The sequence below is a fragment of the Orycteropus afer genome, unplaced genomic scaffold (assembly GCF_000298275.1).
Source record: "Orycteropus afer afer isolate SDZICR_OR568_19922 unplaced genomic scaffold, OryAfe1.0 scaffold00397, whole genome shotgun sequence".
Lineage (NCBI taxonomy): Eukaryota > Metazoa > Chordata > Mammalia > Tubulidentata > Orycteropodidae > Orycteropus > Orycteropus afer.
The window spans coordinates 1,117,774-1,130,404 of NW_006921984.1; the positions used below are offsets into that span (position 1 = coordinate 1,117,774).

A 12,631-nucleotide genomic window follows, 5' to 3' on the forward strand; every position below is an offset into this window, starting at 1 on the left:
CTGCAGGCCTGTGGGTGGCCTGGCCTGGCAGGTTAGGCCTCTGGGGTCTTTTGAGAAGCCCTAGAGGTAGGAGTGGAGGAGTCGTAACTGGAATGAAGGGACTTCAGAGGCCAGTCTGCTGGTCCGAGCCCAAGTCCTCCAAGATCTTGTCCCCCAGGCTCTTCCCTCCTGCTTCTGTTCCATGTCTGTAATTTTTGCTGAATACCTGAGGCAGAGGGATCTGGGTCAGTGATAGGGGCGAGAGGGAAAAAACAGAGAAAATGAGCCGTGACAGCTGCTGGGGAGCAGGGTGACATTTGATTGGAATGTTCCATGAATAGATTGCATAGCCTATATAAACAAGGCCACTTAGGGCCAGCCATACTGAGATATCATCATGTTTCATAGGATGTCACCCTGAGAAGTCCTAGAAGGGAGCCCTGGTCTGTGAGGAGGCTGGAGTGCAAGAGAGGCAGCTTGGGGGTTCAGCATCACACACACCTGGGTTTGAGTTGTTGGTGCTGCCAAGTTCTAGCTATGTGACCTTGGTCCGGTTACTTAACCTTTCTGTGCCTCTGTGTCCTTGTCTCTGAAGTGGAGACAATGATAATATCTGCCTCATAGTATAAATTAGTTGAGGTTGCACATGTGGCCTGTCCTGGAACCAAACAGAAGAAACCAAACCAGTTTCCCTCAAGTCCATTCTGATGCATGGCGACCCCACGTGTGTCAGAGTCGAACTGTGGTCCATTGGGTTTTCCATGGCTGAGTTTCTAGAAGTAGATCACCAGGACTTTTTTCTGAGGCACCTCTGAGTGGACCTTGGATCTCCCACCTTTCGATGAGCAGTGAGCATGTCACTGTTGGTCCCAGCCAGAGGAAGACAAAGCAGTTCCTGGGAAGGGAGAGCCTTGTGGTCTCTGCCCCCAAACAAGAGGGGGCTGCACCAGGGAGCACCCAACACTCCTGTTGTTTGTTTCATCTGTGGCTCTTCTGGCAGGGCCTGTGCTTAGTTCCTATCTGCAGAGAGTGTCCCTATCTGCAGAAACGGTGTGATGACAACCTAAGCACAGCGGGAGAGCTAGTCTGAGGACATGCATCTTCACACTTGAAAGTGTGTTTGAAAAAGTTATGCTAGAACATTCAAGGGGCTCATGTGTGTGGGTGCAGGTAGAGGCAATGCTTCCTGGTGCTTGGGAATGGGGTGACTTCCCATGAGATAGAGCAGGGGGCTCCCTGCCCCCTCCTGAGGAGACAGGTCTACATCTTTGCACCGGGAGACCTTCTCATTCTTGACTGGCGAAGGGCAGATGGGTGGTCAAGAAGATAAGCCCTGAGGTAGCCTCAACACTTGATGGACCTAAAGAAGGATGGGGCCAAAGGGCTTCAAAGTCATCATGCTCCGAGCTAAGGAGACACCTCTGCAGCCGAATCAGGACCATGCCTCCGAGCCTGCTTGTTTCCGGAGGGGTACCATTCCTGGCTGGTGGACGCTGCTCAGGCGCAACTCTCTCCACCTGGAAATGGCACCCGCTGATGGGGGGTGGGGAGGGAGCAGCTGCTTATAGCTTCAGGAAATTGCTCTTCCTGTTTGTAGGTATGGGACACTGAAATCCTGAAAGAGTTTCTACATGTGAGGTGTTATTATTATCAAACATTAGTCTAGGCTGAAGGGATACGTGGCACACAGACACACAGAGGCCGCCCTCACTCAACCCCTTCTCCCTGAGCCTTCCCCAAATCCTGTCCCCAGACTGCCCCCTCCTCCTGACACCCACCCCTGGCAGGACAAGGGCACCTGTCCCCAGGTAGCTCAGATGGAACCAGACACCGTTAGAGCCAGCCCTGAAGTTGTGTCCAGTGAGTCCAATCCCTCACCCTGAACCCACCTTGTCATCCCAGTCTCCTCAGGCCTGGCTAGCTCCCTCCTCCCAACGCTTCTGTCCATTCCATCTTCACCGAGTGTCTCCCTCCCAAACCCCCACCCTATCACCAGATTTTCCAGCTGTTAACTAACCAAAGGAGTCCCTGGCTGGGTCAGACAGTTAATGCACTCAGCTGTTAACTGCGAGGTTGCAGGTTCAAGTCCATCCAGAGGCAACTTGGAAGAAAGTCCTGGTGACCAGCTCCTGAAAGTTCACCCTCCAGAGCACAGTTCTATTCTGACACACGTGGGGTCTCCAGGAGTCAGAATCGACTTGATGGCAACCGGGTTTTGATGAACCAAGATGAGAACCAAAGGGAAAGACAGAAGGGCCCTTCATCGCAGTCTTCGGGGAGCTAGGGGTGGAAAGGTGTCCACCACAGGGGCAGGTGGCTTTGGGGAACTCTCAAAGCACAATGCTGGGAATACCTCACTCTCTTGACATGAAGCTGTCCCCACCAGCTTAAAGCCCCTTTCCGCCCCCAGGATTTGGGACCTGCTTGCATCTCTGGACACTAACTGTGTTGCAAGCCCCGTGCCAGGCAGGGGGAGGCTACCTCGTGGCAAGCTCCATGCCAGGCAAGGGACTTCCCTGTACCAACACAACTCGGGAAAGCCCCATATTTCTTGGCTCGGTAACAGAAGGAAGGCAGGGCACTTCCCCTCTCTTAGATCCCCTGAAGAAATCATGGTCTCGTTCAGCTCTTCCTCACAGAGGGAGACTGCAGCCCAGAGAGGCACAGCGCCTGGACCGCAGTCACACAGCAGAGAGGCTGAGACGTAGCATGTCCCACCTGTTCCCATCATACATGGTGGCATCCGCATGCTTCTTCTCCCCTCTGTTAGCCCATGACCTCCAGAGATTCCTCGTTTAATGCAAACGCTCCATCAATAGCCCCCGGAACCTGCCCCCCTCTCTCTAGCCGCTCAAGCCGCCCTGAAAGGATATATTTTTTTCAAATAAGTAATTCCTGTATGCAATAAAAAGATACACTATCTTCTTAGTGAAATATAAAGCGTGCACAGCAGCTGTCTCCCGGTTCGCATTTACCCTGCTCCTGATGGGAAGGACAGATAAAGATAATGGAATTTTTCTTTTCTCTTTCACCTCCTTCTCTCCCTGGAAGGTGGCCTCATAACAAATTGGATCGTGAATGTATCTGTCCTTTGTGCTGGTAGCCTGAGGCAGGGCATGGGGCTGTCAGGCAGCAGCCCTGAGAGAGGTCAGAGCTAGCAATGTCCCTGAGGTGCCATGCATATGAATGCCAGGGTCACCTTCTCCCACCCCCCACTGCCCACCACCTGCCTTTTTAACTCTTCTTTGACCCAGGCCACTGCCCAGAAGGGGGCAGGAGCCGCCACATTCCTTATTCAGGAGGCTGCAGGAATCTGGGACTCTTCTGTCTTCACTTGGTAGCAGAGGCTGGCCTCCCGGTCACCTTTGCTCTGGAAACATCCCAGGGAGCAGCAACAACTCACCAGTGTGGATGGCTTTACATTCTACAAAGACCTAGCTCCTTAAATGCACGCCCCGCAGTTCCATATCAGAATTTCGTTTCTTAAGCCCACATTTCCATAGGTCAATAATTTTGGGGTTTAGAACTTGGTCGCAGCATCGGATTCTTCCTCCTTTTTAAGAAGCATCTGTAGGTCACCTCCTGTCCCTGCCCAGGCCAGTTTGCTGTCTTTTCGGCAGTAGTGTGCTCTGAGCCCACTGTGTCCTATCACCCTCTTCTCTGATGCCTGCTCCTGGAGCTTTCCAGCAGTGAAGACTGAGGGTCTCAGGGCTCTTAGCCAGGTGTCTCCTGGAGCTCACCTGCTGACAGGTGTGCACAGGTGAGTAGGCTGGGGTCTCCTTCTCCAGCCTTCTCCTGGTCCATTTGTTTGGAGGCCTGCTGGGCCCAGTACAAGGGTTGAGGACCTGGAAGTATCACAAAACTGGCACCTTGTGACCAGAATGCCCACCCTCGTGCCTGTCAGGCACCCTTGACATCCTTCCTCTCACCCTCTGTTAGCCTGTGGTTATTTCTTCTCCCATGGGGACTTGTACAGGGCCAGGAGCCCTGTTTCATGAGACACCTTGTATAAGTCTGTATAGTATCTTCCTGGGCAGTGCTGGCCACCATGCTGTTTGGATGAGTGCATAAGACCGGGGCCCTGACACAGCCAAGATCTGGATCCCAGCACGGGCAGCAGGACAGGCCTCTCTCCAGCTGGGACACCAGCGACTGGCCTGGGCCAGAGTGGACATTGTGTGGCATCATCTAGGCCATCGCCAGCTGAGCACCACAGGTTACTTGGCACGTTGGAGCAACTTCCCGGCATCTCCCTATGCCCCAAGGGCAGGTGCCAACTGCCGGGGAGGCCAAGTGCTCACACAGAGGATGCTGGCCATTGGCCAGTGTCACACTTCCCCTCGGCTGCCCTAATGAGGTCACCTCATCCAGAACAAGCTGTGGACACAACAGAGAGGCATTTTTAGTGCTGTTTTAAGGACAAGGCGGAGCTCTGGTGGAAAGAGGGCTGGAGGGAGGGGCCTGGGTTCTGTTTATTGTCATCTCTGTTATGTTAACTGGGTCTGTGTTGAATGTCTAGCAGCAGGCAGAGCATAAAGTTAGATTTGGCCCTTCCTCTGGGCCCAGCAAGGCTGCTTCCCCAGCAGCATGCTCTGGGAGGGGATGGGGCTGTCCTGCAATCTGAGGCCAGGGCAGCCTCACCTTTAACTGACTCAACCTGCTCTCCTAGCTCTCTCCTCCTGGGTGAGGATGAACCTGTCCACCATCTGGGGGAGTAGGCTGTTCATGGGATGGGAAGGCCAGCTGCAGTGGCCTTTGACTTTGGCCTTCCCAGGTCCCTACTTGACTCAGTATCGCTCAAGGGCTTAGAGCCCTGCTGAGGTCATGATGTGGGGTCACAGTTCTGGGAAAGCTGAGCCCTGCTCCTGGTCATGATTGTCTTGAGATGTTCCATGATGAGTCTGGAGAAGTAGAGACCATAGCTTGTGGAAGAAGAATTTCAGGAACAGGGGTGAAAACAGAAGTGGGAGTGTGTTCAGCCCACTGAACACATGAAGGGGCCTAGGCAGATAAGAGTGAGTGTTGAGGGCAGGTTTCGGTGCTGACAGTTGCTGTTGAGTCACTTCCAATGTGTGGTGACCCCATGTGTGTCAGAGCAAAACTGGGCTCCATACGGTTTTGAATGACTGATATTTTGGAAATAGATTGTCAGTCCTTTCTTCTGAGCTACCTCCATGTGGACTGGAACCTAAAACCTTTTAGGTAGCAGCCAAGCACGTTAACTGTTATGCTACTGTACCAGGAGCCATCATCCTGTGTCAGCGAACACAGCTCCTTCCGGTTGGGCTCTACCTGCTCCTCCAGCTGGATTCAGCTGGGTGGGTCCCCGGCTATGGCATCTCTGCAGCCCTGGGGTAGAGTTCCCAGTGCCAGTCTCCATACTTCTGGGCTTCCATCCGTGAGGACTGGGTATGGGGTGGGACCCAGTGTCTCATTTTTCTTACCTGTGAATTTAAAAACAAACAAACAAAAACACGTAACACCTTTTCTGTATAAGAGGTATCAAAAATACCGGCTTGACAGAAGGAATACAAGGCTAGACGTTCTGCCCTTAGTTCCACTCTCCACCATCTCCCTCTCCTCAGATTGTATTTTGGGGCATATTTCTAACTTTGTGAGATAATTACCAAAAAGACCACAGTTCCCACCACCCAGCTGGTACCCGTCAGAGGTGGGGCAAGAGGGACAGCAGGACTGGGACATCCAGGGCTCCTTGTCGTATGACAAACATGCGTGCCAGTGACAAGTGTGTCTCCTGCCGGCCCTCGGCCAGCTCCTGCCACCACTGTATGTGGTCACAGGCTGACAATCCAAGCCAGCAGAAAGGCCTGAGCCCACACATCTGCACAGTTGGATTTGGTGGGAAGGGATGTGCATGCCCTAAGGCCACTCATCCATGGCCCTCTTGGATTCCTTGAGCTCACAGCGTGAAGTTGAGTAGTGGCAGCTCCTGCCGTCGTCACAGCCTGGCCACCTCTCAGGGTCCAGGTCCACACTGACAGCATTTGATTGGTTTTGCAGAGCCCATCACTGCTCCTGTCCCTCAGCCCAGGCTGGCATCTTCGCCAGAGCCTGACTACAATTTTTCAAGTCTCTGACCAGCTTAGAGCTAGTCCTCTTCTCTTGCCCCAGCCATCCATCGAAAACAGGTGCTGCCATATATCCAGTTGATTCCAACTCACAGCACCCCTATAGGACAGAGTGGAACTGCCCCATAGGGTTTCCAATGCTGTCATATTTACAAAAGCAAAGCCCACACCAAACTCACCGCCCTCGAGTTGAGTCCAAGTCACAGTGCCCCTAGAGGACAGGGTAGAACTGTCCCTTAGGGTTTCCAAGGCTATAACCTTTACGGAAGCAGACTGCTTCATCTTTCTCCTGCAGAGCAGCTGGTAGGTTTGAACTTGAAACCTTAAGCACTGAGCCACGAAGGCTTCCTCCATGCATGAATACATATGGAAAAAAAAAAAAAAAACATAAAATACAACAACACAACCACAGCAAATCAAGCACTATGACCAGCTGCCTCCGTGGGCTATTTCTGTGTTTGTCCATTATCTTAACTGCTGGTCAACCTCATCGTGATGATCAATTCCAGATGTGCTGTCATCAGGTCTAAGTGATCAGTGGTCCCCAGGCACCTCTGAGGCATCCTCTTCATCCCACAAACAAGCATGTCATCCTTCTGTTTGCATTGCTCTGACGGGTGCAAAGGAGCTAGTGTTGCAACAGTTAAGTCCTTGGCTGCTAACCAAATGGTCAACAGTTCAGACCCACCCAGCGGCTCCATGGGAAAAAAGACCTGGCAATTTGCGCTTGTAAATATCACAGCCAAGAAAACCTTATGGAGCAGTTCTACTCTGTCATGTGAGGTTTCCATAGGTCAGAATCGACTCAACGGCATCGAACAACGGCCAGCTCTAAAGCAGGGAGCAGTGAAGCCTGGGGAACTGAAAGCCAACAATTGGGCTTCTAGCATCATATCTGCTGCTTCTGAGTACAAGCAGCTCCTTCTGAGACCATGCTTGTATCTGGAAAATGGGGTGGTGGCTCAGGGCAGGCTCCACACACCAGGCAAGGAGGGATCAGTGCTGTGTGTACCGTCAATGAGACTGTCGTGGGCCCATGCGTGGCCTGAATGGGAGTGGGCCTAAGACAGGGAACTGAAGATGTGTCTCCATGGGCTGTTGGAAAAAACCCAGAGGGTCAGGCAGGAGCCTCTGGGTCACTCACGCCAGCACTCAGCCACCCTCTGGACAAAGCCCAGTACCCCTGGGCTGCAATGCTTGTTGCGTTTGGATTTAAAAGGTTGCTTTTCCTTCCTGGTGTGTGTGTGTGTGCACACACATGCAGGAGGGGGCTGGCATGTGTCTGGTATGCACATGCTTTCCATGTGTACCTTTCAAGATTGGAATGTGCCTTATCCATCTATGTGTGATTTGTACAGGGTGTGGACTTGGTGGATGAGAAACATCTCTGTTTCCCCACGTGTGCTCCATCAGGGAGACATGTGTTGCAGGGGTTTGAGCCCATGGGGAAGATGTAGGTAAATATCTACAGAATAAAACAATTAGGCGTTGGGTAGATTACAAAAATGATATGGTCCACATCAAGTTTGTGGGGACTTCCTCAGCATGAGAGTGGGATCTGCTGATCTGTTCACGTTTACCCCATACGTTGACCCTGTCACACTGCCAAGGATGCCCTACCTGCCAGTGTTAGGGGGAAAGGTACAAGGAATAGGATGGGTGTGGACAGTGAGTGACTCCACAGTCTTGATTTCATGAACTCCAACCCCTTCCAGTGAACCAGAGGAGCTAAGCCACAGGGATGATAACCCCCAGCCCTTAGCAGTTCTCCTGGACACCTGAGGCTTGGTGGTGTCCAGGGAAGCACAGGGTTACAGAAGGCTGGCGAGGAGCCCTTGCCAGAAGTCCCTCCAAGAGTGAGCTGCCCTTTGGTTAGCAGCCAAGAGTGTTACTTATCTGTTCCACCCAGAGACTCCTCTAAATGAGTTGACCCTGCCTCACGGTGAAACCCTGTGTCTCAGAAAACTGGTTTCCATAGGGTTTTCAAAGGGTGATTTTTTGAAAATACATCACCAGACTTTTCTGTCAAGGTACCTTTCGGTGGCCTTGAACCACCAGCCTTTCAATTAGTAGCCAAGCACTTAACTGTTCAGCACCCAGGGGCTCCTGCAGTAATGATGCTGCCTTGCATTTGCTTGGCACTTTCTTAAGTGTGTTCCCCTGCTGTGTCCATGCAGCTAGTCCCTACTGAGCAGTTGCTTCTAGCAGATGTGGCTGCTCCCAGCAAGCTGGAGGTCTGGGGGCACAGGTGAGGTCATCCCCTCTCTCATCCCATGACTGGTTGGGTCAGAACCAGAATAGGACTCAGGACCTTTCTGCCTTGAGAGTGTCCACCCTCATGGAGGTGTATGCTGGCATGTCTGTCCATAGATGCATCCTGAGGTGGCCCTGCACTCCAGTCCTCAGGGACCCTGTGGAGGGGCCAGCGGGCCTCTCTGAGATGCACTGCTCTCTCCACAGAGTGGCGGCAAGGCAGCGGGGCGAGGATGATCCTGCAGGATGAAGACATCACCACCAAGATTGAGAATGACTGGAAGAGACTGAACACCTTGGCTCATTACCAGGTGAAGGGGAGGGAGAAAACAGGAGCTCCCTACCTGGACACTTCCCTGCAAGGCCCAGTCTTGGGGTGACAGGCTCTCTCCAACCCAAGACAAAACCCAAACCAGTTGGCATTGAGTTGATTCTGACTCATAGCAACCCAAAGTGGGTCAGAGTAGAACTGTGTCCATAGGGATTTCAGTGGCTGATTTTTAGGCAGTGGATCACCAGGCCCCAAGGTGTCTCCAGGCGGATTCAAACTGCCAGCCCTTAGGAGTGTTAGCTATCTGTATCACCCAAAGGTTCCCCACGATGAGACACCAAACCCTAAATCCACCTCTTCACCAGCACTGTTCTCCTAGTGGCCCAGAGGAGGTTTTGTCATCTAGCTAGGAAACCCTGGCCTCCTTGGAGATAAGATGCTGAGGTGTATACTTCCTGCAGGGAGTGGCCAGAGTCCCCAAGAAAAGGCCCTTCCTTAGCAGTTCTCCTGGATGCCTGAGGCTCAGTGGTCTCCAGGGAAGCACTGGGTTAGAGAAGGCTGGCGAAGAGCCCTTGCCAGAAGTCCCTCCAAGAGTGAGCCGCTGAGTAGAATGTTGTTGTTGGGTGCCGTTGGGTCAGCTGCAATGCACGGAATACAACAGGATGAAATGCCGCCCGGCCTGCACCGTCTTCGTGATCATTGGTGTGTTTGAGTCCATTGTCATGGTTACTGTGTAAGTGCCTCCCAATCTGGGCAGCTCGCCTTCCAGCACCATGGTGCACCATATCCTGTTGTGATCCATAGATTTTCACCAGCTGAATTTTGGAAGTAGATTACCAGGCCTTTCTTCCTGGTCTGTCTTGGCCTAGAAGCTCCACTGAAACCTGTCTACCACGGGTGACCCTACTGGCATTTGAAATACCGGTGGCATAGATGCCAGCATCACAGCAACACAAAAGCCACCACCATACAACAAATCGGTAGACGGTCATTTTGACTCTAACACTGTTAGTGATTCTCCCTCTAGACCTGTGTCTTCTTTCATTTGAAGGAAGGCTAGCAGCTTCCAAGGTCTCCTGGTTTTCCAGCAAGCTGCCTGTTGCCCCCTGGGATGGTGACTGTCCCTATCTTTTGGGGTGGCAGAGTTTCTGTGCCCATGTCCTTAGAAGCCTTTTTCCTATAGGTGCCAGATGGTTCTGTGGTCGCCTTAGTGTCCAAGCAGGTGACAGCTTACAATGCAGTGAATAACTCCACAGTCTCCAGGACCTCGGCCAGTAAATATGGTAAGATGTGATGGTGTCATCCTGGGGACCATGGCTGGAGTGCAGTCCTGGGGTAGGGTGGGTCCACCAGACGGTGGACTATCATAGGGGGAGTCTGACTGGAGACGAGGCCCTGGTCTTCATCTAAGACCCTGGTGCAGAAACAGCACCTCCATCCCTGAGAAACAGAGGATTGTACCTTCCGAGTGTCTCGTAGTCTAGAACACACTTTCACGTTTGCCATCTCCATAGTCTCAGATTGTGCTTATAATGATCAAGTGAATTAAATAATTACAGTTTCCCTGTCATGCAGATTAGTAAATTATAATGCAGAGACTTCAAGACTAAGTGACTGGCAAAGGTCATGCTGTGATCAGGCATTTCATGAAAGTGTGCTCTGGACCCTGAGGAGTCTGGGCTAGAGGGGAGAGGCCTGGATGTGGGTAGAGGAGAGGAGTGCAGCCCGTTGTGTCCCCACCCATGTGCTTGGGGTCAAGTCACCCAACTGCTATGAGCCTCAAGTTTCTGATAAGTAAAACAGGGATTGAGAAAACCACCCATCTCACAGGTGTATTGTGACTAACAAAGAAAAACACCTACCCTGGTGCCTGTGCACAGTAGGCCTGCCTCTCCCTTCCTGCTCAGTCCTCACTCACCCACCCCACCAACAAGGGCTGGCATCTCAGCTCCTAAGAGTCAGCACAGATCAGAGGGAAGGTGATGGGTGAGCAGGTTACAAGGTGGTGATGATGTAACTGATCCACACTTACTAATGGAGATCGGCCACCTGCGTTTATTTAGAAACTTAATTGACTACCCAGAACTTGTCCTGAGAATAGACTTGAGCAGCTGTATAAGGAAAAGTGTACAACAGTACAAGCTGATGTTTTTACAGATTGAATAATTAAGGGCTAACGAGGTGCAGCGTGCAGGAGGGTGGGGATCTGAGTGGTAGGAGGAGCCACAGACAGCTCCCCAGATGGTGAATTTCACCAGAGACAGAAGGAAAGGCCTCTCAGACACAGGCAATGTACAAGACCAAGCAAGGAGGAGAGGAGAGCTGCCTCGGCTGGAGCAGGCCATGTCTTAGGAGTTCAAGGGCTGGAAGCTGAGTGGCTCACGCATGTGGAGTCATTGCCTTGGCAGAGAACATGATCCGGTACACGGGCAGTCCCGACAGCCTGCGCTCCCGCACACCCATGATCACCCCTGACCTGGAGAGTGGAGTCAAGATGTGGCACCTGGTGAAGAACCATGAACACGGGGACCAGAAGGAGGGCGACCGAGGAAGCAAGATGGTGTCTGAAATCTATCTGACCCGACTGCTGGCCACCAAGGTACCAGACTTCAGAGCAGAGTGTCGAGGGTGGAGGGCATGGGATGGGACTTTATGACCCCATCATAGTGCTAGAAGGGACAGACACCTAGCATTTGTGCAAGAACCCACTCTATGATCTTCCACATCAGGCGTCGTTAATCCATCCCTGTACTCTCTGCCAGTACACACCCTCAGAATCCTTCTTAACCCATAGCTCTAGGCAAAGCTACAACAAATCCACGTGGACAAGCACACAGAAACTTTGAATCCTTCCCTTCTCTAGACACTCACAATATGAGAGAATGACTTCATCTCTGGGTGTCACGCAGTCTCTAGCTATGGACATCAGGGCTCCATCAGTGAGCTCCCCGGGACCGTGGCTGACCTTGGTTCTGGAGACAATCCATGCTTGCAGCTTGTCTTCGCTCCTGAGGCTAGCTCGGTGCTCTCTCTGCAAAGCCAAATGAGTAACATGTTCATTACCCCATGCGATCATGTTCCCAACAAAGCAGCAGACTGTATTTGTCTGCTCTGACCAAGTGAGCTACCATTAGCATTCTTGAAGAGTGCTAAAATCACACTGCCAAAGGTGCTAAAGCAGACTGGCTCGTTGGCAGAGGAACGCTTATTGTGGCCAGTCCTCAGTGTTCATCTGTTTTCCACATGTGAGAAAATATATAAAGCAGTTCAAAGCACAGGAAAGGGGACACAAAAAAGATTCAATGCATAGACTTCACCCAAGCAGGAAGGGCTGGACAGAGCCCTCCCGCCCGCGGCTCTGATGCAGCTGTGTAACTGTCAGAGCTCCTGGCCAGGCTGGGTCTGACCTGTACTCCTCCCCAGGGCACGCTGCAGAAGTTCGTGGATGACCTCTTTGAGACCATTTTCAGCACGGCACACCGGGGCTCAGCCCTGCCCCTGGCCATCAAGTACATGTTCGACTTCCTAGATGAGCAGGCTGACAAGCATGGCATTCACGACCCACATGTCCGCCACACCTGGAAGAGCAACTGGTGAGTGACGGGTGCAGAGCACTTAGTAATGAGGGGGCCCTAGGTCTCCTAGCCTTTGTGAACCCACCTCTACCAGCAGAGACGTGGAACAGGTGATCTCTCTGGACTCCCCATCCTCAACCACTAGCTCTGTGCTCACCTCCTCTCTCAGTTCCTGCTAGTCATATCTCTCTGTCCATCCTTCTTATCAGTCCATCAGTTAGCAAACATTTATTGAATCAGCTAAATGAGCAAAATAGTAATATGACATACGTCACAGCCAGGCCACCCTCCCTTTAGGTACTCCCTGTGTGTCTGGCCTTATACTAGACACCAAGGACACACAGACGAATAAAACATGGTCCCTGCCCTCCAAGAGCTGATAGATGACAGTCAGAGACAAGGAAGTCAGCTGTCTGGCCCGAACGATAAATGCAGTGATAGAAGGTGTGTTGTGTGCAGCCAGG

At 52.1% G+C, this 12,631-nt stretch overlaps 1 protein-coding gene across 1 annotated transcript in view; it reads left to right on the top strand.

The window, feature by feature from the left end:
* PLXNA4 (plexin A4) overlaps window positions 1-12,631 on the top strand; it is a 497,799-nt gene that overhangs the window by 468,568 nt on the left and 16,600 nt on the right. Inside the window, exons 25-28 of the mRNA XM_007953478.2 lie at window positions 8,529-8,632; window positions 9,776-9,875; window positions 11,001-11,191; window positions 12,016-12,185. Of these exons, the coding sequence (XP_007951669.1) occupies window positions 8,529-8,632; window positions 9,776-9,875; window positions 11,001-11,191; window positions 12,016-12,185 (565 nt within the window). The remainder of the gene's footprint in view (window positions 1-8,528; window positions 8,633-9,775; window positions 9,876-11,000; window positions 11,192-12,015; window positions 12,186-12,631) is intronic.